The following is a 27,931-nucleotide window of genomic DNA, read 5'->3' on the forward strand; positions in this document are numbered from 1 at the left end:
TTCCCTTCTTCCCGTGACCACAGAGGACCATGCTCTGTTTTTGTAATAACATAGAATCCTGAGTTAGCCAGACTGACTGGCATTGACTCAGTTTGACATTTCTTTTGCTCTTATCATGGGTTTGCTGCAGGAATGGAATTGCAGGTGTGACTAGTTCTCAATTGACTTCTGATAACAGTTCCTTTGATGTGTGTCTTGCTTGTCCACTGCTGAGAAATTTGCTGGACCTAGAATTGGAATTCCCCAGCACTCCTCATCTGGGTGTGGACTTAGAGATAATATATTAGAGACTGTAGCTATCTTGATGGTCATTAAGGTTAGTAACTTATCCTGTTTATTCTAGAAGAATAGTGGCTTTGCAGCCTAATTGTTGCAAAATATAGACATTCTTAGTACATTTTGGTCTGTTTTGAGTTTCTGACTTATAGTTGAAATGTCAGATTTCTTTTTTTTTTTTTTTTTTTTGAGACGGAGTTTCACTCTTGTTACCCAGGCTGGAGTGCAATGGCGCGATTTCGGCTCACCGCAACCTCCGCCTCCTGGGTTCAGGCAATTCTCCTGCCTCAGCCTCCTGAGTAGCTGGGATTACAGGCACGCGCCACCATGCCCAGCTGATTTTTTGTATTTTTAGTAGAGACGGGGTTTCACCATGTTGACCAGGATGGTCTCGATCTCTTGACCTCATGATCCACCCGCCTCAGCCTCCCAAAGTGCTGGGATTACAGGCTTGAGCCACCGCGCCCGGCCGAAATGTCAGATTTCTTTAGTGAACCTGTCATGTTCCCTGTGAATATAATTTTCTTGGCTTCTGGCCTTCCAGCTTTCTCTTTCTACTGAATGTATTCTGTGTTCATTCTCTGAAAAGCAAAATCATTGCTAAGAATAGGTATTCCTAGTTTGTTTTGTTCAACAGCCCTTCTTTCTTAAAGTATGTGATATTCTCCTCGAGTCAGATGTGAAGAGAGCAGGGACTGATACAAAGCACATTTCTCACCACCAAGTTGCAGGATGGGGAGTAGTAACTCCCAGAAGGGACATCACGTTGAGATGCATCCTCTTTATTACACACTTTGTTTTTCTAATGTCCTTTGGCCAACAAAGTGCTTTTTTGAGGGTTGGCATCAGATGCACCTGTGGAACAGATGCATTTGCCAGCAGAGAAACAACAAGCCAGGACCCAGGCCTGCGCCCGAGCTCCGGGAGGCCAGAGCTGCATTCTGCTAACTGTGATGCCTCAGCACTTGGCACACAGCCTGATGCCAACCCTCAAAAAAGTACTTTTTTGACCCCAGAAAAGATCAGTCAGTGGAAGAAGACCCTAGCAAACCAGTCTAAAACATAGCCAGGAGCCAGGAGGAGTGATAAGGAGTAGAGGCTCATGGGAACTTATGGGCGGGATAAGCAGGGTTCCAAAGACCAGGTGCATTTGAGCAGCAATAGATTAGAACTCAGGGCCTTCTTGAAACTGACTCTAGAGGTTTCTGATTAAGCATAAAGTCGTGTCATTTCCCATGATGCATGTTAGAGTGATGAGTAGTTCTGGGTTCTCTTTGTTTAGAAATGTCCATGACACATCGTCTCATTTCTTCCTCCTAGATTGTCCTAGCTATGTTTGTTTGTTTAGACGGGAGCTCCAGGTCCATTGTGTTCTGGCCACTGCCTGAATTTCACTGTGCAAGCTTCAGGCCCTGGGAAGCCTCTCTGCGCTGGCCCGAGTCAGGATAATGTTGTTAAGACTTTAGCCCCAGCCAAGCACAGTGGTTAGAATAATTTCCTAAAATATATCTGTTAACAATAAGCCTGTTTATTATCTTAAAAATAAAGCTGCCTTATGATTTTTTTTTCTTTTTTTTTTTTTTTTTTTTTTTTTTTTGAGACAGAGTCTCAGTCTGTCTCCCAGGCTGGAGTACAACCTCCTTCTCCCAGGTTCAAGCAATTCTCGTGCCTCAGTCTCCCAATTAGCTGGGATTGCAGGCACATACCATCATGCCCAGCTAATTTTTGTATTTTTAGTAGAGAGAGGGCTCCACCACGTTGGGCAGGCTGGTCTCAAACTCCTGGCTTCAAGCAACCTGCCCACCTTGGCCTCCCAACCTTATGATTCTCACATAGTATTATTTCCAATTTGGCCACATTTTTTTTAGGGGGGGTGGTTTGTTTGAGAACAGGAAAGGTTTTTTAAAAAGTCACATTTAAGAGCATGTAGAGGGACCAGGCGTGGTGGCTCATGCCTGTAACCCCAGCACTTTGGGAGGCCGAGGTGGGCAGATCACCTGAGGTCAGGAGTTCTAGACCAGCCTGACCAACATGGAGAAACCCCATCTCTACTAAAACTACAAAATTAGCCAGGCAGGTTGGGGCATGCCTGTAATCCCAGCTACACAGGAGGCTGAGACAGGAGAATCACTGGAACCCAGGAGGAGGAGGATGCAGTGAGCTAAGATCACGCCATTGCACTCAGGCCTGGGCAACAAAAGCAAAACTCCGTCTCAAAAAAAAAAAAAAAAAAAAAAAAAAAAAGCATGTAGAATAAAGTGGATTGAATAGAAATGGGTCATTTGACAGCAGAACTCCAGCTTTGTGCTTTGGAATTCCTGTTTCAACACTTAACCAACAAGCCATTCAGCCTTCCCACCTCGGTTTCCTCATCTGTAAAATGGAAATAACATCAGCATTTCACAGCATTTCAGGGGCAAAGAAATGGTAGGGAATTCCATTCTAGGTCTGGACTAGCACATTTCTTGGCAGAAGAGACATAAAAGCACTTAGGTGAAAGCTCTTTGGGGAGTGGAGAGTGCTAAGCAAATAGCAGTAGGGTTGTGGAGACAGAGACTGATAGAGTTGTTATCACTGCCTGTGCCGCTTAGTGACACATGATTTTAGACTCAGGGGGTGTAGGACAGAATGACTGTGTTGAGGTATGACAGGAATCCCTCCCACTCAGGTTTCCAGAGGTATCTATAGACTTTCTCTCTCTAGTTTGCGGGCTAAACGTTGGAAGTTTTGGGACCCAGCTCTAGGAACTGTTAAGACTTGGGACACAGATCCAGGAACTCCCAGAATCATGTCCTCTGGAGTGTTTGCAGAGACCAAGGTTCCCCACAGCCTTGTGGGACCCCAATCGCAGTTCCCTTTGCTCAGCAGTCACCTTTGTGCTTACCCCGTACTGCGGTGAAATGTTCTGGCCAGGCAGTGCCTGGAGGTGGGGACCCAGCTGCTCCATGGAGGCCTGAAGGTCTGACTCCTGCACAGTGATGATGCAGCAGCTGAAGATCGGGTGTTGCCACACCGAACTCGCTCACCAGGATGTCGTGGGATTAATGCCGAATGCTTACAGAGACAGTTGTTTCTCCGGGGGGGCATGCCCTGATTCAGCGCTGTGGCATGATGGCCTTCTCTTGTCCTTTCTGCTTTAAAAACTTGCTTATTGGAGATGAACTGAGAAACTAGGTTCTTCCCGGTTCCAGCCTCAGCCTCTCCTCCAGGAAGTCTTCCCTGAACCCTTATTTATGCTGGACACGATGTCGTGGGCACCCCATGGCCTTCAACATTGTCAGAGCGGCTGGCTCCTCTCCACAAGCTTCTTGACAGCGGAAGCTGTGGACCAGGGTAGGGACTGGCACATGGTGGGACCTGGCGTGAACTCCCCAGTCCTTGACACACATTGGCCTGCTTATTTCTCAGCCTTGTATGACAGCCTTGTGCTCTGCCTTCATGTTCTTAAAGGGAAAAACTGAGGCACAGAGAATTTAGTCCCGTACCCAGAGTGACACAGCCAGGGGGTTTAAGCAGAGCTCTTTCTCACTCTTGAGCCTGCAGTTCCGTCAGTAGGCCATCCAGCTCCCTTTGGGAAGGATATTTGTTGTTTTGGTTTTTTTTTTTGGTTTTGTTTGTTTTTGTTGTTGTTCATTTTTTTTGAGATGGAGTCTCATTCTGTCGCCCAGGCTGGAGTTCAGTGGTACAATCTCGGCTCACTGCAACCTCTGCCTCCTGGGTTCAAGGGATTCTCCTGCCTCAGCTTCCCAAGTAGCTGGGATTACAGGCATGTGCCACCACACCCAGCTGATTTTTGTAGTTTTAGTAGAGATGGGGTTTCACCATGATGGCCAGGATGGTCTCAATCCCCTGACCTCGTGATCCGCCCACCTCAGCCTCTCAAAGTGCTGGAATTACAGGCATGAGCCACCGTGCCCAGCCTGAGAGGGCTGTTTGGTTCAGGCGCCTACCACCAGAGTCCATCCTCTTCGTGAGCTCAGACCTCGTTATTTGACATGGCTTACCCTGGACTCCATCCCACTGAAATGAAGGTGGGCGCCTGCTCTGCCCCTGAGTGTGTGGTTAAGTCCATCAGACATTCTCAGCGTGGTGCTCTCATGCACTGACTAAAACCATGATGTCATCAGGAAGTCCTCACCACCTCACTCTCCACTTCCCTATCCACGGCTTATTCACTGTCTGGCAATCAGAGTTAAGACCTTTGCTCGGTGGAGTGGGAGAGACCAAGGTCAGGCAGTCCCAAGTAGATGTTCCAGGTTGATGTATAAGGGAGGATCATCCCAGCCACCTACTTAGGGTTCCATTTCAATGTCATGGAAGCCAAAGTTATGTCACTTGCCTTTTCTAGTCACAAAAGTGTCTGTATCCTTTTCATGACCTTAGCTGCTTATTTTCATGCTTAAAGACATAATTCACCAGGCGCAGTGGCTCATGCCTGTAACCCCAACACTTTGGGAGGCTGAGGCAGTGGATCACTTGAGCTCAAGAGTTCAGGACCAGCCTGGGCAACATGGCGAAACTCTATCAAATTTTTTTTTTAATTAGCCAGGCATAATGGTGCACACCTGTGGGCCCAGCTACTCAGGAGGCTGAGGTAGGAGGATCACTTGAGCCTGGGAGGCAGAGGTTGCAGTAACCGAAGACAGTGCCAGTGCACTCCAGCCTGGGTGACAGTGAAACCCTGTCAAAGAAAGAAAGAGAAAGAGAAAGAGAGAGAGGAAAGAAGGAAGGAAGGAGAGAAGGAAAGAAAAGAAGAACAATTCACTCTGAGACTTCACAGTATAGGGGGATGGGCTAGGAAAAAAAACAGATTTTTAAACTGCTGTAAAACATTTCTCCAGCCTTGCCCTAATGCAAAGCCAAATCATCAAAACGATGCATACCTGGGCTAAATCATCCTGAACCGCTTTCATATAATTGCCTTTCTATAATTATGATTTAACACATCCCGGACCTGAGTATACAGGGCACTTTTTAAAATTTTTTGAGAGACAATCTCACTCTATTGCCCAGGCTGGAGTTCAGTGGTGCTGTCTCAGCTCACCACAACCTTACCATCCAGGTTCAGGCGATTCTCCTGCCTCAGCCTCCCCTGGTAGCTGAGATTACAGGCCCCCACCACCACACCCGGCTGATTTTTGTATTTTTAATAAAGATGGGGTTTCACCATGTTGGCCAGGCTGGTCTCAAATTCCTGACCTCATGATCCACCCTCTTCGGCCTCCCAAAGTGCTGAAATTACAGGTGTGAGCCACTGCACGTGGACATGTTTTAATATATTTAAAATAAATATTGTTGGGCCGGGCACGGTGGCTCACGCCTGTAATCCCAGCACTTTGGGAGGCCGAGGTGGGTGGATCACGAGGTCAAGAGATCGAGACCATCCTGGTCAACATGGTGAAACCCCGTCTCTACTAAAAATACAAAAAATTAGCTGGGCATGGTGGCGCATACCTGTAATCCCAGCTACTCAGGAGGCTGAGGCAAGAGAATTGCCTGAACCCAGGAGGCGGAGGTTGCGGTGAGCCGAGATCACGCCATTGCACTCCAGCCTGGGTAACAAGAGTGAAACTCTGTCTCAAAAATATATATAAATAAATAAATAAATAAGTGATGTTACTAAGCATATTATTTGTTTCATTGATTAATGCCCCTCCAATGTAAAGACTCCTTGATCCACACAGATCAGGGCCAAGAAATACTTCCTCTTTCCTACCACTAGACACACTGGAGCTCCCATGAGCAATTTCTTTCCTTCTGGTTTGCATCTTTAGTGTGGTTTGCATATTTGTTGTTTTTGGCCTTAATATGCTGTGTTTTACGGAGTGCTATCTCGGATCACTGGGCCGGAGCTGAATGTGGGCAGGAACCGTATATTTCTATTTCTTTTTTTTGTTAGACCGAGTTTTACTCTGTCACCCAGGCTGGAGTGCAGTGGCATGATCTCGGCTCATTGCAACCTCCACCTCCCAGGTTCAAGTGATTCTCCTGCCTCAGTCTCCCAAGTAGCTGAGACTACAGGCCCATGCCACCACGCCTGGCTCACTTTTTTGTATTTTTAGTAGAGACAGGTTCTACCGTGTTAGCCAGGATGGTCTTGAACTCCTGACCTTGTGATCCCCGCAACTCGGTCTCCCAAAATGTTTGTATTACAGGCGTGAGCCACTGCACCTGGACTTATATTTGTATTTCATAGTTGCATGCTTAGAACCTAGCATAGGGCTGATCCCTAGAAGAGTCAGTTAATGCCTCAGTGGGTGCATGCATGCGTTGGATATATGCAAGATAGAAATAGATCCTGAGCTTTAAAACTTCTTGGAAGAATGATGATGAGGGAACAAATGGTAGTCACAAGGGATCAGGAAGGGAATGAACATTACTGAGCACTGTGTTGCCTGTCACCCTGGGAAAGAGGAGTTCTCTCCCCATTTTAAATCAGAGGAAAGAGAGGCTCAAGAAGGTTACGTGGGGCAGTGCATGGTGGCTCACATCTGTAATCCCAGCACTTTGGGAGACCAAAGTGGACAGATCACAAGGTCAGGAGTTCAAGACCAGCCTGACCAACATGGTGAAACCCCATCAGCCTGGACGACACAGCAAGACTTCATCTCAAAACAAAGAAAGAAGGTTATGTGAATTGCCATAACTAGCAAGTAGGTGGTAGAGAGAAAATTCAGACGTAGGTTAGCTTGACTGCAAACACTGGGCTTCTAAATCTACCAAAATTTGGTTCACTTTGAGAACCAAATTCTTTGAGAAGAAATCAGGTGACTTCATCCAGCCCCCAGCCTCCAGTTAAGACCACATCTGAGCAGAGCTGTGGCTTAAGTTCCACCCCTTTCTGGGTGACTCACACTGATTTCTTTGGCCACAGCCTTTCCACCAAGTCCCAATGGCCCACTCATCCTCTATTCTGGGAGGGCTACTGGGCATCCATTCCAGAGGAAACAGATACCAACCAGGACTGTGGTTCTGTGCCGCAGCTGGTTTTGACCCGTCATTTCCCATCATGATAAATGGCAGTACCAGTCACTGATCTGCCCAGATGAAGCTCGCCTCTTCCCTCTCCCTTACGCTCCACGGCAGCTCCATCGGCCAGAACTATGGGTTCCACAGTCAAGCATGTCCTGAAGCTGATCGCCTTGCCACCCTCAGCCGAGCCGCCCTCCTCTCTCTCCTGCACCTGTGGGATCCTCCACACTATTTTCCCTGCCCCTCTCTTACCTCCCTGCTTTGTGTTCTCCATAAGCAGCCAGAGAAACATTTTCCAGATATAAACCAAACGAAACCCCTCCTCCATCTCAAAACTTTCCAGCGTTTTATCTTCATATTTAAAATAAAATCCAAGTCTGGGCATGGTGGCTCACACCTGTTAACTCCCAGCCTTTGGGAGGCCGAGGCGGGTGGATTACTTAAAGTCAGGAGTTCGAGACCAGCCTAGCCAACATGGTGAAACCCTGTCTCTACTAAAAGTACACAAAACTGCTGGGCACAGTGGCTCACACCTGTAATCTCAGCACTTTGGGAGGCCAAGGTGGGCGGATCACAAGGTCAGGAGTTCAAGACCAGCCTGGCCAATATGGTGAGACCCCGTCTCTACTAAAAATACAAAAATTAGCCGGAGTCCCAGCTACTCAGAAGGCTGAGGCACAAGAATTGCTTGAACCTGGGAGGTGGAAGTTGCAGTGAGCCGAGATCAAGCCACTGCACTCCAGCCTGGTGACAGAGTGAGACTCATTCTCAAAAAAAAAAAAAAAAAGAAAGAAAGAAAAAGAAATTTAGGTCCATGATGAGATAGGCACTACTCACGTATTGGTATTGCTTGTGTCCCCAGCACCTGGACAGGGCCTGGTTCAGGGAGGGACTCAGTGAATAAATGAATAAGCACACTTTGGTCCTGATTTTTAACGCTTTTCCTTTTCTGGTAGAATGCCTCACTTAAATACTTGAGTATAAAAGAAGTTTCTGCTTAAAACAGTAAAGAGAACTGACCAGACGTTCTTTCTCCCTCACAGTTGCCCTAAAATTGGCTGTAGCCACACGGATATGAGAATGTCGGATCTCGTCCAGGATGAAGCACTTAGAAGGGCGATTGAGAACCATAACAAGAAAAGACATCGTCATTCCGAGTAGGAAAAGCCACCTGCCCGCAGGGCATCCGCAGCCTACCTCCGACCCCAGCCATCTGTTGAGAGCAGTGCTGAACCCAGCAGTTAGGGACTGGCTGCAGAGCATACTTGTTTGGGGTAAAACTGGATGCTTTTATGTGTGCTTGAAAACATTTTTCTAAGTTACACAACAGAAATGCAAGCGTATTGTTTATTTTTAAGTGTTCTATAATGTTGAATAAAACTTTGATCATCTGCAATGTCCTGCTTGCACACCTCCTAATGTATGGATTATTCCAGAGGTGCAAGCATTGCCATTTCAAGGACATCAGACGGATTTTTATAATAGTTTTGACTAAAGAATGTCTTTCAGCCTGGTGCGGTGGCTCATACCTTTAATCCCAGCACTTTGGGAAGCCAAGGTGGCCAGATCACTTGAGGTCAGGAGTTCAAGACCAGCCTGGGCAACATAGTGAAACTCCATCTCTACCAAAAATACAAAAATCAGCCACGTGAGGTGGTGGACACCTGTAATCCTAGCTACTTGGGAGTCTAAGGCCGGAGAATCCGTTGAATCCAAGAGGTAGAGGTTACAGTGAGCCAAGATCACACCACTGCACTCCAGCCTGGGCGACAGAGCAAGACTATCTAAAAAAAAAAAAAGAATGTCTTTCAAGTGATATTTGAAATTAAAACGTATAGAAACACCCCTATTGCAAAGCATTTTCTATGAGTATAGTAAATAATAGCATTGAGTTATAAAGCAAAGCCACTTTACTTTCCTGTATTTACATTGCATATTGACAGTTCCAAACATGTAAATGCTTTTAGTGTCATTCTGAATGGAATAGAATGCTCCAGTGACTGGCTTATCAGTGCATTACAGTGATGATTGATGCCTATAATGGAACTCTGCTGCAGCCCTCCAAGAGCCTAAACTACCATCAACAGTAACTACATTCCAGTTGCTCTCTATTTTTCTGGATGGCTGGCTGCAAGTGACTTCATCCCCCTGGGCGCTGGTGTCTTCAGCCACGAAATGAAGGTGTTTAACAAGATGCTCTCTAATGTCCTATGACCCCTGAGACTCTGTGGACTTAACACCAGCAGGATCTTTAAGTTGAATGTCTTCAATTACATTCTAATTGTGTGATGAGCACCAATCTGTTGTCCCCATTAGCAACCTTTTATCAAGCTTACTATTTAATTAAACCAAATGAAGCAAAACCCTGGTGACACTGGAAAACCAAGAATAGCCAATAATAGCTAACATTTATTGAGTACTTACTGTATATCAGGTGCTATTCTAAGTGCTTTGCATATATATTAATTCCTATAATCTTCATAGCCTATTGAGAGAGGTACAGTTCTTACAGATAAGGAAAACTAGGCACAGAGAAGCGAAGCCAGCCACGGAAAGTCGTAGAGCTAGGAGATGGCTAAACTGGAAGCAGAATCTGGAGAGCTCAGTCTTAAAATCTCCACTTTTAATTCCATACTGCCCTCCTCTCTACTGACTTAATTTAGAATCTGAAAATATATTCAAAGCTCACATTTAGAAACCAAAGCTTTTGTAAATAAACAATGTGTGTGTGTGTGTGTGTGTGTGTGTCTGTGTGTGTCCATGTACAAAAAAAGTCATTAAAATGGAGGCCTAGGCAGGAGGATCACTTAAGCCCAGGAGTTTGAGACCGTCCCAGGCAAAATGGCAAGTCCCCATCTCTATTAAAGAAGAGGCAGGTCAAAGTGGCTCATTCCTGTAATCCCAGCACTTTGGGAGGCCTGCCTCGGCTGATCACCCCCCCACCCCCGCCCCCGCTGTGTTTGCCATTATCCCTGATTGCCCAGCGGAGCTTCCCCCTCAACACCCACATAAGCTTCCCCTCACCCCACCCTGCCATCTTAACTACTCTTACCCCACCCGCCATTGTAACTGAACTTATGGTAATATATACTCCTTACCCCTACCCCCACCACTGTAACTGATCTTACTCTCTAACTTTCCACTGCCCACCCCAAACCTATAAAACCAACTCCTGTCCCACTGCCCTTTGCTAACGCCCTTTTTGGCCTTAGCCCACCAGCACCCAGGTGAATAAACAGCCATGTTGCTCACACAAAGCCTGTTTGGAGAGGTCTCTTCATTCAAAGCCTGTGGGTTTTTTCTATTTTTATAACATTTTATATAACTCATAAAATAGTGTTTGTATAAAAATTCACACAAAGTTGCTAGAGAGCATATAATTTCCAAAAATGTCCTGGGTTTTTGTTAACATTCAGTTTTCTAAGGACGCACTCCAATCAATGGTAAAATGCAGACACAATGCGAGATTTCATATCTTTGGTAAAACTATTCTCATTATTTTGTATCCTCACAGTATTAACTCTGATATCCACTTTGTGCAGGGTTTGCTATTACTGGGATGTCAGAGAAACATTAAGGCTGGATTTATGGGAGGCAAGTGTTTCCAAGCAGCAGTGATAGCCCCTTGGCCCCCACCCCCACTTCATATATCTATACAGTCTATCGACCGCCAGGCAGGGTGCAAGCTCACGACCTCCACTTGGGAGTCTCAAGATCCCATTTTGACTGGGCAAGAAGCAAACATTTGAGGGGAACATTGGAAACGGAGGCCGTCTCTAAAGGAACCCAGTGGCCACGCTGTGGTGTGGTCGGGCCAGCGCCTGTTACCAATTAAATAGCCAATCCATTCACCACTAAGTAGATTCCACTGGTTGGTTGGTTGATGATTGCTGCTAGGTGGTCCCCTCCCCACAAACATAAAAGGGAAGGAAGGTTTGGAGCCAACAGTGAAAGGGGAGGGGCACACTAGCGCAAATGACACCAGACATGACTTTATTCCCTGTCAAACATTTGTTGTGTAGACACAGCCAAGGTGAACTGAAGCAGGATGCGAACACTCAGTACATTCATGACCATCTTCATACATTCTTTAAAAACTTACACAGCCGGGCGCGGTGGCTCAAGCCTGTAATCCCAGCACTTTGGGAGGCCGCAGCGGGTGGATCACGAGGTCGAGAGTTCGAGACCATCCTGGTCAACATGGTGAAACCCCGTCTCTACTAAAAATACAAAAAATTAGCTGGGCATGGTGGCACGTGCCTGTAATCCCAGCTACTCAGGAGGCTGAGGCAGGAGAATTGCCTGAACCCGGGAGGCGGAGGTTGCGGTGAGCCGAGATCACGCCATTGCACTCCAGCCTGGGTAACAAGAGCAAAACTCCGTCTCAAATAAAAAAAAAAAAAAAAAAAAAAAAAAAAAAAAAAAAACTTACACAGAGAAACTGATGCAGATCACCACCTACTGTGACTTACTAGTTCACTCAACATCAAATGTGTCTGTGCTAACTTTTTAGTCCTTGGGATACAAGGCAAAAAAAAAAAAAAAGTAAAAACCAAAGATTTAGATGAGGGGGTGGGGAAGGAAAGGTCTTGCCAACAGGTTTCATGGAGCACATTACATTTTGAAAAAATAAGTATTTTGTACTTCTATTGCTTCATGTAAAAAATTTAAAGTAAAAAAATGCCCGCTGGAGCCACCTGGATGGATGGAGAAGTGAGGACACCATACAGACAGGACAAGGCCCTGCAGGCGTTCCTGACCACAGTCCAGGGGAGTGAATAGTTCCCAGGTGTGTCCACTTCTCTCACAGAAAGGGACTGTAAGATTCTGGGGGAAGAAGCCCTACACGTGAAAGGCATTCAGAAAATCATTGAAATGGTTTCCAAAAACTGAACATGCTCTAGGTTAGAAAGAGACATACTGAATTCCTAGAACCTGTTGATTTCTCTAACATGGGTAGATGGGAGTTTCAAAAAAATTATTAATAAATGATTGTGCTTCTAAGGTTGCAGGGTCAACATTCCACCCTCTAGAACGCAGGGCAATTCATGGCTTGGAGTCCTCTTGTTTACATCCTAGAAACCAGAACAAATTCCATGGGACCTCCCGGATCCAGCCCCCAACAACCAGCGGGGCCAGGGGAAGGGTGTAGGAGGGGGCCACAGCTGTCTTTGGGTAGAGTATGTGTGTGTGCATGCTGTGTGCATGTGCCGGAGAGACGAAGGCGTAGAGAAGGGCCCAAGCGAAGGGGGAAAGTGAGTATCCTGGCTGTTCCAGTCCCTTCTTTCGAGGCACAAAGAAGGTGAACTTGTTATTCCTGTAGGCTCCCTTCATCTCACTTGAGCTTTTAGTAAGCAGTGCATGTGTGCGTGAGTAGCTGTGTGTGTCATTCAGTCCCTGTGCCTTTCTCAATCTGTCTGCAGTTCCAACAAATAACCTATAAATGACACTTGAGAGCAAATTTACTAGTTAGATCAGCAACTTAACATTGCTTAAAATCTTATATTTTAAAAAATGCTCCTGGGTACAGGCAAAATTTTGTCATACAGCCACTGGCACTGAAGTCCTTATCCGCTGAATGAAGAAAATTCAGATTGTTTCTATTATCTCTGCATTTTAAAGTAGCAAAGTATTAAGCCACCCCTCAGGGGGTTCTAGGACCACCCTATGTGATTCTATTCATTTTCCAGGACTCTAGTTTGACATCTTGTTTGCATTTGACTGTTTCCTTTCCCTCTCAGGCATTTGGCCCCCAAAGTTAGGTAGGTAAAAGTATCATTTTAAAGGATTTTACCTGTTGGGGAATTTCCCAGTTGGTGCTCCTGGAGAGCATGCAGCTGGCCTGTAAGAGCCTGATACTCCCAGTCAGTGGGGAACGAAGACATGTGCCCCCCAAGGCAGGGGGTGGCCAGGTGCAGGACAGCAGGACCTTCTAGAGGGTCCCAGGGGAAAGTTCAGAGTGGCCCCTGGGAAGGGACATGGGTGCCCCATCTGAGATGGCCTGTGTCCTTCCAATGCCTGGTATCCCCAAGAGCCGCCCAGACCTGGGCCCACCCTGGGGAACGAGGCTGTGGTGCTGCCCGGAGGAGCTAACACTGAGGTCTGGGGAAGTCACCACACAGCTCCCAGAACCTGGATCATGTACAAACACATACATGAAAAGTAAACAGTTCATGGTGAATCCAAAGAGGCCCACCCTTAAATCTAACAAGAAGCCAAAAGCCCCCGAACTGTTTTCCAAGGAAACGTGTCTGCTCCCTCCAACGAGCAACCATGTATGGAGAGGGAATGGGGGCGGTGGAAGGACATGGCTCAGATGGAGACACTGTGAACGTGTTTCCACACTGTCTACATTCATATCATCATCATCCAGTGTTCTCATCTACAGAGTGAGCGCATCATTCCACCAGCGCCCCTGAAGGACAGGCCAAGCTGAACGGAAGCCTTCCCAGGCACCAGAGCAGAAGGGAACCTTGCTCATGGTCGTAAAGGACTTCACGCTATTCCATCCCCTCTACTGCCATCCAAGGGGCATCTCGACTTTTCCAAAATCAGATGTCAAAGACAAGGTTAGTAAAATCAGTATCCATGCCACGTGAAGCTATGATTAGCCACTATGCACGAACATGGCACTTTTAAAAAGATTTTTTTTCTAAGTAAAATAGCCCTCAAAGAGCCCAGTGAAATTTTTTAAGGGTTTCTTTTTAATTTAAAAAATGGATGATGTAAAATATGGGAAGAGGAGCAAGAGAGTAGCTGAGTTCGCATGTTAAGCTGTTAGGGGCTGGGGAGGGCACAGCCAGGGAGAGGGGACCCCTGTCCTCTGGGCTCTGCCCTCACAGCTTGCTCTCCCCACACTCAGGCTGCCCCCACAGGGCATAGCAGGACAGAAGTAAGTACAAGAGACCAAACTCAAGGCTTCGTTCTTGTAGTTGGGTGGGTGTTTACGTGTGCAAATGTAGTAAGCCACTCCCCAGGGACATAAGGTGCCTGTCTGTGGATGACACAGGCGTGCTCCCAAGGATTGCTCAGTCCCAAGGATGCCCATCGCTCAGTCTCTGGTGACCCTGAGTCTCTGGGCAGGCCACAGTCCTTCACTTCTCCGCTTTCTTGGTTTTCTTGAGGATGTCGCATTTTTTCCTGTTGGGGCTGCGGCACCTCTCGTCGATGCTAGGGATACATTCGTAGTGCCACACCTCCTCCATCTTCTCCACGAGGTAGACAAGCTTCCACGTAGTGGCGGATGAACCACAGCCGCGTGGGGTCCAGCTGCTGCTTGTTGCAAGCCCCGGAATGGTTGTGCTGTAGTTGGAGGTTCTTGGCAGTGAAGAGTTCGGGAAACAGGCGGACGAGGAGCCGGGCGGCAAAGTTGCCCACGGAGAGGCTCTAATGCATCATCTCACGCACCTCCTTGTCGGATAGCAGGTAGGGAGAGGGCACCGGGAAGTCGGGCGAGGGGACCACCAGCTCATCCAGGAGGATCTTGCAAAAATCCTTGCTGCTCCTCTCGGGGGAGCAGCGGGGGGTCTCTCAAACTCCTCCCGGAACCTCTCGGGATTGATTGCATAGCTAGTCAGGTCTCTGCACTCGGGGCCTGGCACGTGGACCTTGCGCTGCTGCTCCGTGTTCCGGCGCCAACGGCGCTCGTCCAGTTTGCCCACGAACTCCAGGGTCCAGACGCGGTCGCTTTTGGCACACAGGTAGAGCAGCTGCACGTAGTGGCGGAAGAGCTTGATGCGGGACGGCTCTAGCTGCTTCTTGCCCAGGGAGCCGCTGCAGTTGTACTGCTTGCGCAGGTTCTCGGGCATGAAGAGCTCGGGGAACAGGTGCACCAGCAGGCGCGAGGCGAAGTTGCCGATGGACAGGCTGCTCTCGTAGATGCTGCGCAGCTGCTCCTTGCTGAACAGGCAGTCAGCGCCGAGCACCTCGAAGTTGGGCTGGGGGATCTCCAACTTGTCGAAGTCGATGGGCACCAGCCAGATCTTCTTGTAGCAGCGCCCCGGACGCTCGCCCTCGAAGCTGTCCTCCACCTTGACCACTGAGATGTCCTCAGGCAGGCTGGAGGAGTCGTAGCAGGCATCGCGCGGGGGCTCACCTTCGCTGCCCGCGTCCAGCCCCAGGCCCTCGAGCTTGTGGTTGATGCGCTGGGCGCACTGCTGCAGCCAGGCCTTCTCCTCCTGCATGTCGGGGAAGTAGATCTCCGTGTAGTTGCGGATGATCTGCAGCCGCTGCGGGTCCAGCTCCTGCTTGCCGTCGTCCCCGTAGCAGCTGTACTGCTCGCCCAGCTTGCGGTGGTGGAAGAGCTCGGGAAGAGCCGGTGGAGGAGGAAGACGGCAGATTCGCCTGGCGAGGAGGATTTGTCCAGGAACTCGGTGAGGTCCTGCGTGGCCACCACGTGGTCTGAGGCGATGGTGCTGCTCTGGTCCAGAGACAGGGCGTCCTCCTGGTCTTTGCTGTCCAGGAAGTGGCTGGGGTCCACCTGCTCCGCCTCAAAGAAGCTGACGACCTGGCCACTGGGCTGTCTGTCCTCCATTTCCCCCTGGGCCCAGAAGCGGCTGAAGAAGTCGTTCAGCTGGGGCAAGCACTCGGCCTGCCACACCGCCGTGTCCTTCACGGAGGGGTAGTAGACCTCCACATAATTGCAGATGAGCTGCAGGTACAGTGACTCCAGCTTGCGCTTAGCCGCAAAGCCACAGGCACTGCAGCCTCGGGAGAAGTCCAGGTCACTGAAGAGCTCGGGGAACAGCTGCACCAGCAGGCGGCAGGCCAGGTCCCCGCCTGACAGGCTCTGGTCCACCATCTGCTTGAGCTCCGTGGCCGTGAGCTGGTACTCCGGAGGCGGCTGGAATTTGGCCACCATCTCAGTGGGGCTCACCTACTTCTTGATGCGACTCACCTCCAGGGAGAGCAGGTCCACCTTGCTGTGCAGCTGGGACATGTTGGACGTGAGGGTGTTGAGCATGTAGAACATCTTCTGGATCAGGAAGTAGATGCTGGGGTTGCTGTCGGTGGCTGCCCCGTGCTGCCACAGTCCCACTTCTGTGGCTCATTCAGGAGCCGCAGTGGCGAGGAGCCGTCGCTGGTTTTTGCCTTCTCGAAGAGTTCGTATTTGTTTAGCAGGTCCCCTGAGGGAGGGTTCTTCTTCTCCATGATCTTGTGTGAGATGCCATACGGAGGCTTCTTGTAGGAAGGTGTGGTGGCACGTTGCAGGGCTCCTCTTCGCCTGGCCATACAGAGCCCAAGCTCCTGCCCCTGCCAGCCGGCCCTCCGTTGCCGTGGCATGGCGAGCTGTTCCCGCGGTTCCCCATGCCTCCTAGGAGTGCCTCGGGGATCAGCCGCCGCCTCTTCACACGCTGGGGACAGAGTCTAGCTGGCCATCGCCGACCAGCTGCTGTCGTTTGCTGGAGTCCTGGAGGGCAGTGAGGACGCTGTCCACAGAGTGCTTCACAGAAGTCCTGGAATTCACAGAGCAGTCCAGAGCAGCGTCTTCGGCCTCTGTCTCCACTTTCACAGTGTTACTTTTTAGAACTTCTTCTACATCTTCACTGAATTCAGTTGAGTTCGTCTTCTATTTCACTGGGACGTGAGTTCTGTCGCATGTGCTTTTAATAATTATGAGGTCAGGAGTTCGAGACCAGCCTGACCAACATGGTACAAAAATTAGCCGGGCAAGGTGGCACATGCCTGTAATCTCAGCTACTCAGGAGGCTGGGGCAGGAGAATCACTCGAACCTGGGAGGCGGAGGTTGCAGTGAGCCGAGATCACGCACGCCACCTCACTCCAGTCTGGACAACAGAGTAGACTCTGTCTCAAAAAAAAAAAAAGAAAGAAAGAAAGAAAGAAAGAAGGCCACGTGCAGTGGCTCACATCTGTAATTTCAGCACATTGGGAGGCCAAGGTGGGCGGATCATCTGAGGTCAGGAGTTCAAGACCAGCTTGGCCAACATGGAAAAACCCTGTCTTAACTAAAAATATACAACTTAGCTGGGCACAGTGGCTCACGCCTGTAATCCCAGCACTTTGGGTGGCCAAGACGGACAGATCATGAGGTCAGGAGTTCGAGACAGCCTGGCCAACATGGTGAAACCCATCTCTACTAAAAATACAAAAATTAACTTTGGTGTGATCCTGTAATCCCAGCTACTCAGGAGGCTGAGGTATGAGAATTGCTTGAACCTAGAAGGCAGAGGTTGCAGTGAGCTGAGACTGTGCCACTGCACTCCAGCCTGGGCCACAGAACGAGACTCTACCTAAAAAAAAAAAAAAAAAAAAAAACCCACCTCTATAATTTAATCACCTCCCACTGAGTTCCTCCCATGGCCTGTGAGAACTGTGGGAGTTACAATTCAAGATAAGATTTGGGTGGGGACACAGCCAAACCATATCATTCTGCTCCTAGCCCCTCCTAAATTTCATGTCCACACATTTCAGAACCAATCATGCCTTCTCAACAGTCCCCCAAAGTCTTAAGTCATTTTAGCATTAACTCAAAAGTCCACAGTCCACTTGCCTGTCTCATCTGAGACAAGGCAAGTCCCTTCTGCCTATAATCTGTAAAATCAAAAGCAAGCTAGTTACTTCCTAAATACAATGAGGGTACAGGTATTGAGTAAATATGGCCATTCCAAATGGGAGAAAATGACCAAAACAAAGGGACTACAAGGCATATGCAAGTCTGAAATCCAGTGAGGAAGTCAAATTTTAAAGCTCCAAAATGACTTCCTTTGACTTCATGTCTTACATCCAGGTCACAATGATACAAGAGGTAGGCTCCCACAGCCTTGGGCAGCTCCACCCCTGTGGCTTTGCAGGGTGTAGCCCCCTTCTGGCTGCTTTCATGGGCTGGTGTAAAGTATTTGCAGCTTTTCCAGGCACATGGTGCCACCGTTTTGGGGTCTGGAGGATGGTGGCCCTCTTCTTATAGCTCCACTAGGCAGTGCCCCAGTAGGGACTCTGTGGGGACTCCAACCCCACATTTCCCTTTCACACTGCCCTAGCAAAGGTTGTCCATGAAGGCCCCAGCCCTGTAGCAAAGTCCTGCCCGGGCATTCAAGTGTTTCCATACATCCTCTGAAAACTAAGTGGAGGTTCCCAAACCTCAAGTCTTGACTTCTGTGCACCTGCAGGCCCACCAGCACATGGAAGCTGCCAAGGCTTGGGGCTTCCACCCTCTGAAGCAACAGCCCAATCTGTACCTTGGCCCTTTTAGTCACAGCCGGAGTGGCTGGGACGCAGGGCACCAAGTCACTAGACCGCACACAGCAGAGGGACCCTGGGCCCAGCCCATCAGACCTGTTTTTTCCTCCTAAACCTCTGGGCCTGTGACAGGAGGGTCTGCCTCAAAGGTCTCTGACATGCCCTGGAGACGTTTTCGCCATTGTCTCGGTGATTAACATTTGGCTCCTTGTTATTTATGCAAATTTCGGCAGCTGGCTTTAATTTCTCCTCAGAAAATAGGATTTTCTTTTCTATTCCATTGTCAGGCCGCAAATTTTCCAAACTTTTACGCTCTGTTTCCCTTCTAACACTGAATACCTTTAACGGCACCCAAGTCACCTTTGCTTTGCTGCTTAGAAATTTCTTCCACCAGATACCCTAAATCATCTCTCTCAAGTTCAAAGTTCCACAGATCCCTAGGGCAGGGACAAAATGCCACTCATCTCTTTGCTAAAATTTAACAAGTTGTCACCTTTGCTCCCCTTCCCGAAAAGTTCCTCATCTCTATCTGAGACCACCTCAGCCTGGATTTCATTGTCCATATCATTATCAACAAGTCTCTAGGGAGTTCCAAACTTTCCCATATTTTTCTGTCTTTTTCTGAGCCCTCCAAACTGTTCCAACCTCTTCCTGTTACCCAGTTCCGAAGTCACTTCCGCATTTTCTGGTATCTTTTCAGCAGCACCACACTCTACTGGTACCAATTTACTGTATTCGTTCATTTTCATGCTGCTGATAAAGACATACCCGAGACTGGGCAATTTACAAAAGAAAGTGGTTTTACGGACTTACAGTTCCAGATGGCTGCAGAGGCCTGCTAATCATGGAGGAAGGCAAGGAGGGACAATGCACATCTTACATGGATGGCAGCAGGCAAAACGAGAGCTTGTGCAGGAAAACTCCATTTTTAAAACCATCAGATCTCGTGATTCACTATCACGAGAACAGCATAGGAAAAACCTGCCCCCATAATTCAATCACCACCCACACGTGGGAATTGTGACAGTTACAATTCAAGATGAGATTTGGGTAGGGACACAGCCAAGCCATATCACTAGCCAACATGATGAAACCCCATCTCTACCAAAAGTACAAAATAATTAGCTGGGCACAGTGCCGTACACCTGTAATGCCAGCTACTCATGAAGCTGAGAGACAAGATTCACCTGAACCTGGGAGGCAGAAGGTGCAGTGAGCCAAGATCACATTGCTGCACTCCAACCTGGGCAACAGAGTGAGACTGTCTCAAAAAAAAAAAAAAAAGAAGAAAAAGAAAAAGAAATTACATTTTTTTAAATGCAGGAAATAACTGAATTTAACATCTACTGGGCAGTAAAAGCCACTAAATAACAACATATATTTGGGTTTAAAAGCATAGTCTAACATGGTAGAATGAATTTTGAAAGCACTTTTATGGAATTCAGATGGTAGTATGACGTTCATTTGTGTACAAACTAAGTGCTTTTGAATTTCCTAACATGCTTTATCTGAATCAGACTTTACAGAGGAGATGATTGTGTTTAAGCCAGAACAAACATACTTTTCGTGGAATGTAGTTCTTTTGTGAAAGTGTGCTTACTAAACAGATAGGGGTAAGCATGAAATGCCTCCCAAGATTGGGTCTGCATTTTTCCCAACTCTTTCTAAAGAGAATTATGGAATATTTGTATGGGTACCAATACCAGTTATAAAAATGCAAAATAACAGTATTTCACTTTTGAAAAGGTATGATATTTATATCCTCTGAAATTTTTCCCTTCTTTAGCCTTCAGAAACCATGCTTCATAAATTTGTCTAGCGATTGTTACTATCAATCTGACATCTTAGTAGCTTTTCCTATTTTTCTTTTCTTTTTTTATTTTATTTTTATTTTTCGAGATGGTGTCTCGCTCTGTCACCCAGGCTGGAATGCAGTGGTGAAATCTCAGCTCACTGCAACCTCCACCTCCTGGGTTCAAGTAATTCTCCTGACTCAGCCTCCCAAGCAGCTGGGATTACAGGTGTGAGCCACCACACCTGGCCCAATCTGGCATATTTATTAAGTTTCTGTTATAGGAGTTTTTTTAAATGGAACTTTTTCTTCAAGTACAGTTACATTCATCATCTTAAGTAACCCAATATATAAGATAGTTTAAAGGGGAGCAGTTCTAGTCAAAGAGGAGGTAGGTGTTCCAGCTCTTCTTTTCCTAGGACAAACCCAGAGTCCTATGTGAGATTACTCCAAAGCCACATGAATGGCATGTGAAAACTGCACGAGACATTGTAGCAATTGCAACTAAATAATTTTTCAGCTATGACTGATTTATGACTAGGACGATTGTGTGGACAGGGCATTTTTTTTAAATGGTAATATTTTAAGAAACTTTCAATTAGCACGTTTAAAATATTATCACATGGCCGGGCATGGTGGCTTACACCGGTAATCTCAGCATTTTGGGAGGCTAAGGCAAGCAGATGGTCTGAGGTCAGGAGTTCCAGACCAGCCTGGCCAACATGGTAAAATCCCTTCTCTACTAGAAGTACAAAAAAATTAGCCAGGCATGGTGGTGTGTGCCTGTAATCCCAGCTACTTGGGAGGTTGAGGCAGGAGAATCACTTGAACCCAGAAGGTTACAGTGAGCCAAGATGGTGCCACTGCACTCCAGCCTGGGCAACAGATCGGGACTCCACCTCAAAATAAATAAATAAGTAACACATTACTACAAACTACAAGAGATAATTTATCTCTCACCTTATATAAAACTTCAAACACAGAGTGTTCAGCTTGAAGCAGGCAGTGTCTGAGAGCAGCACGGCTTTCAGCCCGACTGAGGTTTGATGTGCCACTGCACTCAGCCTGGGTGACAGAGCAAAAGCAAAACTCTGTCTCAGAAAAAATAACTCTGTGTGTGTGTGTGTGTGTGTGTGTGTGTGTGTGTGTGTGTGTGTGTGTGTTGTGTTGAGAGTATTTAGGATCTATTCTCTTAGTAAATTTCAAGTGTACAATGCTTTATGATTAACTGTGGTCATCATGCTGTACATTAGGTCAGCTGATAACTGTAAGTTTGTACCCTTCGACCCATGTCTGCGCATTTCCCTACCCCAGACCCTGGAAACCTCCCTCCTACTCTGTTTCTGTGAGTAGGAGTGAAGCTCATACTGAAGTGGAACACAGGCTCAGTGAAAGAAGCCAGTCACAGAGATCACATAAGCTATGAATCTTCTCACACGAAATGTTCCGAAAAACCAAATCTAGAGGAACCAAAAGATTAGTGGCGGGCTGCTGTGGGGGTGGCAAAGGGGAGGGAATGCACAGGGGACTCTCTGGGGGTAAGGGACATTGGATTGTGGTGGAGCTTGCACAACTCTAAATTCACCAAATCTCATTGAATTCAGTACTTTCGGGTTTTTTTTTTTTTTTTTTTTTTTTTTTTTTTTTTTTTTTTTTTTTTGAGACAGATTCTCGATCTGTTGCCCAGGATGGAGTACAATGGCACAATCTTGGCTCACTGCAACCTCCACCTCCGGGGTTCAAGTGATTCTCCTGCCTCGGCCTCCCAAGTACTTGGGATTACAGGCATCCACCACTATGCCCAGGTAAGTTTTTGTATTTTAGTAGAGATGGGGGTTTCACCATGTTGCCCAGGCTGGTCTTGAACTCCTGACCTCATGATCCGCCTGCCTTGGCCTCCCAAAGTGCTGGGATTACAGGTGTGAGCCACCAAGCCCAGCCTTCTTTTTTTTTTTTTTTTTTTTTTTAATTGAGACAGGGTCTCGCTCTGTTGCCCGGGCTGGAGTGCAGTGGTGTGATTTTGGCTCACTGCAGCCTCCCAGGCTTAAACCTCCTAGACTTAAACAATATTCCTACCTCAGCCTCCCCAGTAGCTGGGACTGCAGGTGTGCACCACCAAGCCCAGCTATTTTGTTTGTTTGTTTGTTTTTGTAGAGCTGAGATTGCATCGAGTTACCCAAGCCAATCTCGAGCTCCTAGGCTCAAGCGATCCACCCTACCTCAGCTTCCCAAAGTGGTGGGATTACAGGTGTGAGCCACCGCACCTGGCCAGGATTTCTTTCTATTTGGTGGACAAATACCGAATTGGTTTTAAAACAGAAACAAAAAGCAGTATACAATTATGAAAGGAAGCAACTCAAGGATCATCTTTTGTCATAAACGACACTAACCGGAAGAGCAGTGCTGTTAAGAAACGACTCCGCATGCTGCTGGAATGTATGGAAAAGGCCACTGTGCCATCAGGAAGATGGGCCACGAGGCCCTGCCTGAGGCTCAGAAGTGACTTTTTAGGCCAGTTATGGTGACTGCAGTTCACAAAGAATGTGAAGACGCTGATTCGTCCAGAGAGCAGCATAAACAAGGCTATTTAGGGATGGTAAAACTTGGATGCTATGCTGAAAAGAACTGAGACATTTTTCCCCACAGAGAAAAAAACTCAGGCTTCTTTTATATAAAATATGGGACTTTGGCTCAGTGCAATGGCTCATGCCTGCAATCCCAGCACTTTGGGAGGCCTAGGCAGGTGGATCACTTGAGGTCAGGAGATAGAGACCAGCATGGCCAATTTGGTGAAACCTTGAAAAATATAAAAATTAGCTGGGTGTGGTAGCACACACCTGTAATCCCAGCTACTCATGAGGCTGAGGCAGGAGAATTACTCGAACCTGGGAGGCGGAGGTTGCAGTGAGCCGAGATCATGCCACTGCACTCCAGCCTGGGTGACAGAGCGAGACTCAAAAAAAAGAAAATATGGGACTGTGTCAGGAATATGCCACAACACGATTAACTGTACCATGAAAATGCCAATTAAACGCTCTTTGAGACTCAGAAGAAGGAGAACTTAGCATAAACTGCCTGCTCCTTACTTATACCCCAGCCTTCATGCCAAGTTTTCCTTCTTCTGAGTCTCAAAGAGGGTTTAATTGGCGTTTTCATGCAGGGACCCCGTTTCGTGCAGGGACCCTGGTCGACTCCCAAGGAACTATGGATAAAATTCAGGAAGTTTATGAATCAATGTGGGGAAAAACTTGTTCCTTTACTAACCTGTAGTTGGGATTTAGCATCTCCCACAATTCTGAATATAGGCAATGAACTCCAATAGAATTAGCAGTACTTGTGACTTTATCACTAACAAAAGTGATAAATAGGCCGGGCGTGGTGGCTCACCCCTATAATGCCAGCACTTTGGGAGGCCGAGACAGGTGGATCATGAGGTCAGAAGTTCAAGATCAGCCTGGCCAATATGGTGAAATCCTGTCTCTACTAAAAATACAAAAATTAGCTGGGCATGGTGGTGCTCACCTGTAGTCCCAGCTACTCCGGAGGCTGAGGCAGGAGAATCGCTTGAACTTGGGAGGAGGAGGTTGATATCACACCACTGCTCTCCAGCCTGGGCGACAGAGCAAGATTTCATCTCAAAAAAACAGAAAGAAAGAAAAAAAGCCATGGTTTCAAATTATATTACTGTTGCTATGGAGATAAATTTATCCTCAGTTATAAAATGCATTACTTAGTTTGTTTCTTGCAATTACAGACTAACAGCGATTGGATTGATCCTCCCACCTTTAACAACTAAAAATCCAGATGTCATTGATGAAACAGTGTTTTTCAGCCATTAGACAACAGGTAGCACAGGACAGTGATAGAGAAGGGAAACAAACCAGCTAAGCCCAATGACTGCTTGCTGTCCAGAGAGTGCCCAGGTCACTGTAGAGCGAAGGCTGTTCAGGTGGGCCTGCTGGTCTGTCTGCGCTGAGTGGACAGAGTTGATGAAGGAGGCCCAGCAGCTGGAATCCGCAGGGCAGCACTGAAAAGGAGAGAGCTGCTCAGCCAGCCCCGGAGACGCGCAGAGGGGTCCTGGGGAGCCTGCAGCGGAGTCATCATCAGCATGTGCCTGTGAGGAAACTACCTGAGGCTGGGAAAGAACCAGAGGAGGCTGGGCATGGTGGCCTGTAATCCCAGCACTTTGAGAGGCCTAGGCAGGCAGATCACCTGAGGTTGGGAGTTCAAGACCAGCCTGGCCAACATGGTGAAACACCATCCTTACTAAAAATACAAAAATTAGCTGAGCATGGAGGCACACGTCTGTAATCTTAGCTACTTGGGAGGCTGAGGCAAAAGAATCTCTTGAACATGGAAGGTGGAGGCTGCAGTGAGCCAAGATCGTACCACTGTCCTCCAGCCTGGGCCACACAGTGGTGGAGAGGTAACGAAATCTGGAGCTCACGCAGACCCAAGAATAGTTCCTTTTTCCACCAACCTAGAGTAGAAAGCCTCATAATTGATGAGGCATCAGGTAGAGTGGAAAACTGGCCCTAGACTAAAGGATGCTCTCGTACTGCTTAACAATGCTTAAAGATATGCCTTCAGGCCGGACATGGTGGCTCACGCCTATAATCCCAGCACGTTGAGAGGCCAAGGCAAGCGGATCACCTAAGGTCAGGAGTTCAAGACCAGCCCAACCAACATGGAGAAACCCCGTCTCTACTAAAAATACAAAATTAGGCAGGTTTGGTGTCGCATGCTTATAATCCCAGCTACTTGGAAGGCTGAGGCAGGTGAATGGCTTGAACCTGGGAGGCGGAAGTTGCAGTGAGCCAAGATGGCACCATTACACTCCAGTTTAGGCAACAAGAGCAAAACTCTGTCTTAAAAAAAAAAAAAAAAAAAAAAAAAAAAAAGATACGCCTCCAGAGCAGGGGCAGCGGAACTATATGTGAAGGGCCAGAAAGTGAACATTCTCAGCTTTCCAGGACATACAGTCTCTGTTGCAGCAACTCAACCCTGCCCTCGTAGCATGAAATGACGACAATATGTAAATGCATGAGTGGCTATGTTCCATAAAAAGTTATTTGTAGACTGAATACTTAATTTAATTTTTACCTTCTACAAAATATTATTATTTTGATACTTTCAACCACTTAAAAATGCAAAAAGCATTCTTACCTCATGAGCCATCCAAAAACAGAGGTAGGCGGGGGCAGATTTGGCCTATGGACTATAGCTTGCTGACTTTTTTTTTTTTTTTTTTTTTTTTTTTTGAGATGGAATCTCACTCTGTTGCCCAGGCTGGATTGCTGTGGTGTGATCTCGGACCACTGCAACCTCCGCCTCCCGGGTTCAAGCCGTTCTCCTGCCTCAGCCTCCCAAGTAGCTAGTAGCTGGGACTACAGGCACCCACTTTTTTGTATATTTAGTAGAGATGGGGTTTCACCATGTTGGCCAGGCTGGTCTTGAACTCCTGACTTCAGGTGATCCGCCCACCTCAGCCTCCCAAAGTGCTGGGATTACAGGCGTGAGCCACCTCACCCAGCACACTTGCTGATCTTTGATCAAGAGGACTGAATTGTTTCTCATTAACTGTGTACCAGAGCAAGGCTCAAAAATATTTAAAAGAATACAAAATAAATAAACAAATCCAGCACCCAACAATGTCAAATTCACAATGTCTGACATCCAATCAAAGAGTTCCAGTTATGTGCTGGAAGCAGTGACTCATGCCTGTAATCCTAGTGCTTTGTGATGGCTTGAGTCCAGGAGTTTGAGGCTACAGTTACCTATGATCATTTCACTGCACTCTAGCCCGGGTACCAGAGCAAAACCCTGTCTCTAAAAAAATAATAAACTGGCCAGGTGTGGTGGCTCATGTCTGTAATCCCAGCACTTTGGGAGGCTGAGGCGGGTGGATCACCTGAGGTCAGGAGTTCGAGAGCAGCCTGACCAACGTGGAGAAACCCCATCTCTACTGAAAATACAAAATTAGTTGGGCGTGGTGGTGCATGCCTGTAATCCCAGCTACTCAGGAGGCTGAGGCAGGAGAATCACTAGAACGTGGGAGATGGAGTTTGTAGTGAGCCAGGGAGTGATAGGCCAGGAGGACTGGAACCTGCCAAAACAGCCCCACTAAGCCGGACAGATCAAGTTCTAGGTCAGACCGTGGAGCCAGTGCAGGAAGTCCTTAGCGGTTCTGATCCTCTCAGAGGAGTCGCCAGGTTCTTCTAACACATGGGCCTAATTCTTTTTTCTTAATGTGAATTTATATCAGGGTGTCTCAGTCCATTTTCTGCTACTATTGTTATTTGTTATAACAATACTACAGGTTAGGTGATTTATAAAGAAAAGAAATGTATTTTACGCACAGTTCTGGAGGTAGGGAAATCAAAGAGTCTACAGTGCCAGCGTCTGGTGAGGGCCTTCGTGCCCCAGTATAAAGTCGTGAAGGAGGACATCACTTGGCCAGAGGGCAAGAGTGTTTCAGCTCAAGTCTCTCTCTTCTTATAAAGCCACGAGTTCCATCATAGGCACCCCACTCTGATGACCTTATCTAGTCCTAATGACCTCCCAAAGGCCCCACCTTCAAATAACATAAACACATGAATTTGGGAATCAAGTTTCCAACACATGAAATTTGGAAGACATGTTCAAACCACAGCACACGGGTACTCTAGGAGGAGCAGTGGTGGTGGGGAATTGAAAGCACAGGGAGAGGATGTCTCCACTCTTGGCCCTGGCTTCGCTGCTCACAGCCTGTCTTCAAAGGTTTCCTCGGGCGTGTTTCTTGATTCTGTTGATAAGCAGAAAGGGTGGGGTCTTGGGAGGCTGTATTTGTTTTCAGCAGCACCTCACAAAAAGCCACGCTGTTTAGAAAGATTACAAGTTCTTGCAGCTAGCATCTGACTTCTGATATCTAAGACAAGTAATGGGAAATTTTTCCCCACTACCCTTCAACAAAAGGAGAGAGAAGATCCTACGGAACTGAAATGATTCTTCAGTTAGATGTAGGAGTAATACTGTGAAAAAATAATTCTGAAGCGGTTGGCATACAACATGCAAAAATGTGCAACCTTCAGCAGAGGGTCAAGCTGTAGCACCCAAGGGTGTGTGGGCGGTGGTGGTGAGAGAGATGAATGCCAGAAAAGTCTATTTAGACCATCCTTCCCCAACTCACCTGCCGTAAAACAAAACCCCCCATGCATCTCACGGAGATTTGTTAGATGAACAAACACCATCTAAAAAGAAGACCTTATCCTTGGAAAAAGTTCCTCTCCCTCCCTCCACCTGTCTGTCTGTCCCTCCCGCCAGCCATGGGTCAGTCCCATTGCAGTCCTAGTTATGTGCTAGACACCGAGCTTAAAGATGACCAAGACCCGGAATCGAGTCACGGTGGCTGACACCTGTAATCCCAGCACTTTGGGAGGCCGAGGCGGGCGAATTATGAGGTCAGGAGTTCGAGACCGGCCTGGCCAAGAGACCAGTCTAACCAACATGCTGAAACCCCATCTCTACTAAAAATATAAAAATTAGCCAGGCGTAATGGTGGGTGCCTGTAATCCCAGCTACTTGGGAGGCTGAGGCAGGAGAATTGCTTGAACCCAGGAGGCAGAGTTTGCAGGGAGCAGAGATAGTGCCATTGAACTCCAGCCTGGGCAACAGAGTGAGACTCTCACTCAAAAAAAAAAAAAAAAAGATGACCA

At 47.4% G+C, this 27,931-nt stretch overlaps 1 protein-coding gene and 1 pseudogene across 4 annotated transcripts in view; one reads left to right on the top strand and one right to left on the bottom strand.

Annotated features, from left to right (window-relative positions):
• Window positions 1-27,928, top strand: part of NSMCE2 (NSE2 (MMS21) homolog, SMC5-SMC6 complex SUMO ligase) — a 277,542-nt gene extending 249,614 nt beyond the window's left edge. For 2 of the 4 annotated variants that reach the window (XM_010344246.3, XM_074387113.1), the window contains exon 7: window positions 8,292-27,928. In XM_010344246.3, the coding sequence (XP_010342548.1) occupies window positions 8,292-8,409 (118 nt within the window). In that variant the 3' untranslated portion in view covers window positions 8,410-27,928. The remainder of the gene's footprint in view (window positions 1-8,291) is intronic. The other 2 variants (XR_012514171.1, XR_012514172.1) reach the window with 2 other exon arrangements.
• On the bottom strand, window positions 14,343-21,528 carry LOC101037074 (BEN domain-containing protein 3 pseudogene; annotated as a pseudogene).
• Window positions 27,929-27,931: the final 3 nt, after the last annotated feature.

The sequence above is a fragment of the Saimiri boliviensis genome, chromosome 15, assembly GCF_048565385.1.
Source record: "Saimiri boliviensis isolate mSaiBol1 chromosome 15, mSaiBol1.pri, whole genome shotgun sequence".
Taxonomy (NCBI): domain Eukaryota; kingdom Metazoa; phylum Chordata; class Mammalia; order Primates; family Cebidae; genus Saimiri; species Saimiri boliviensis.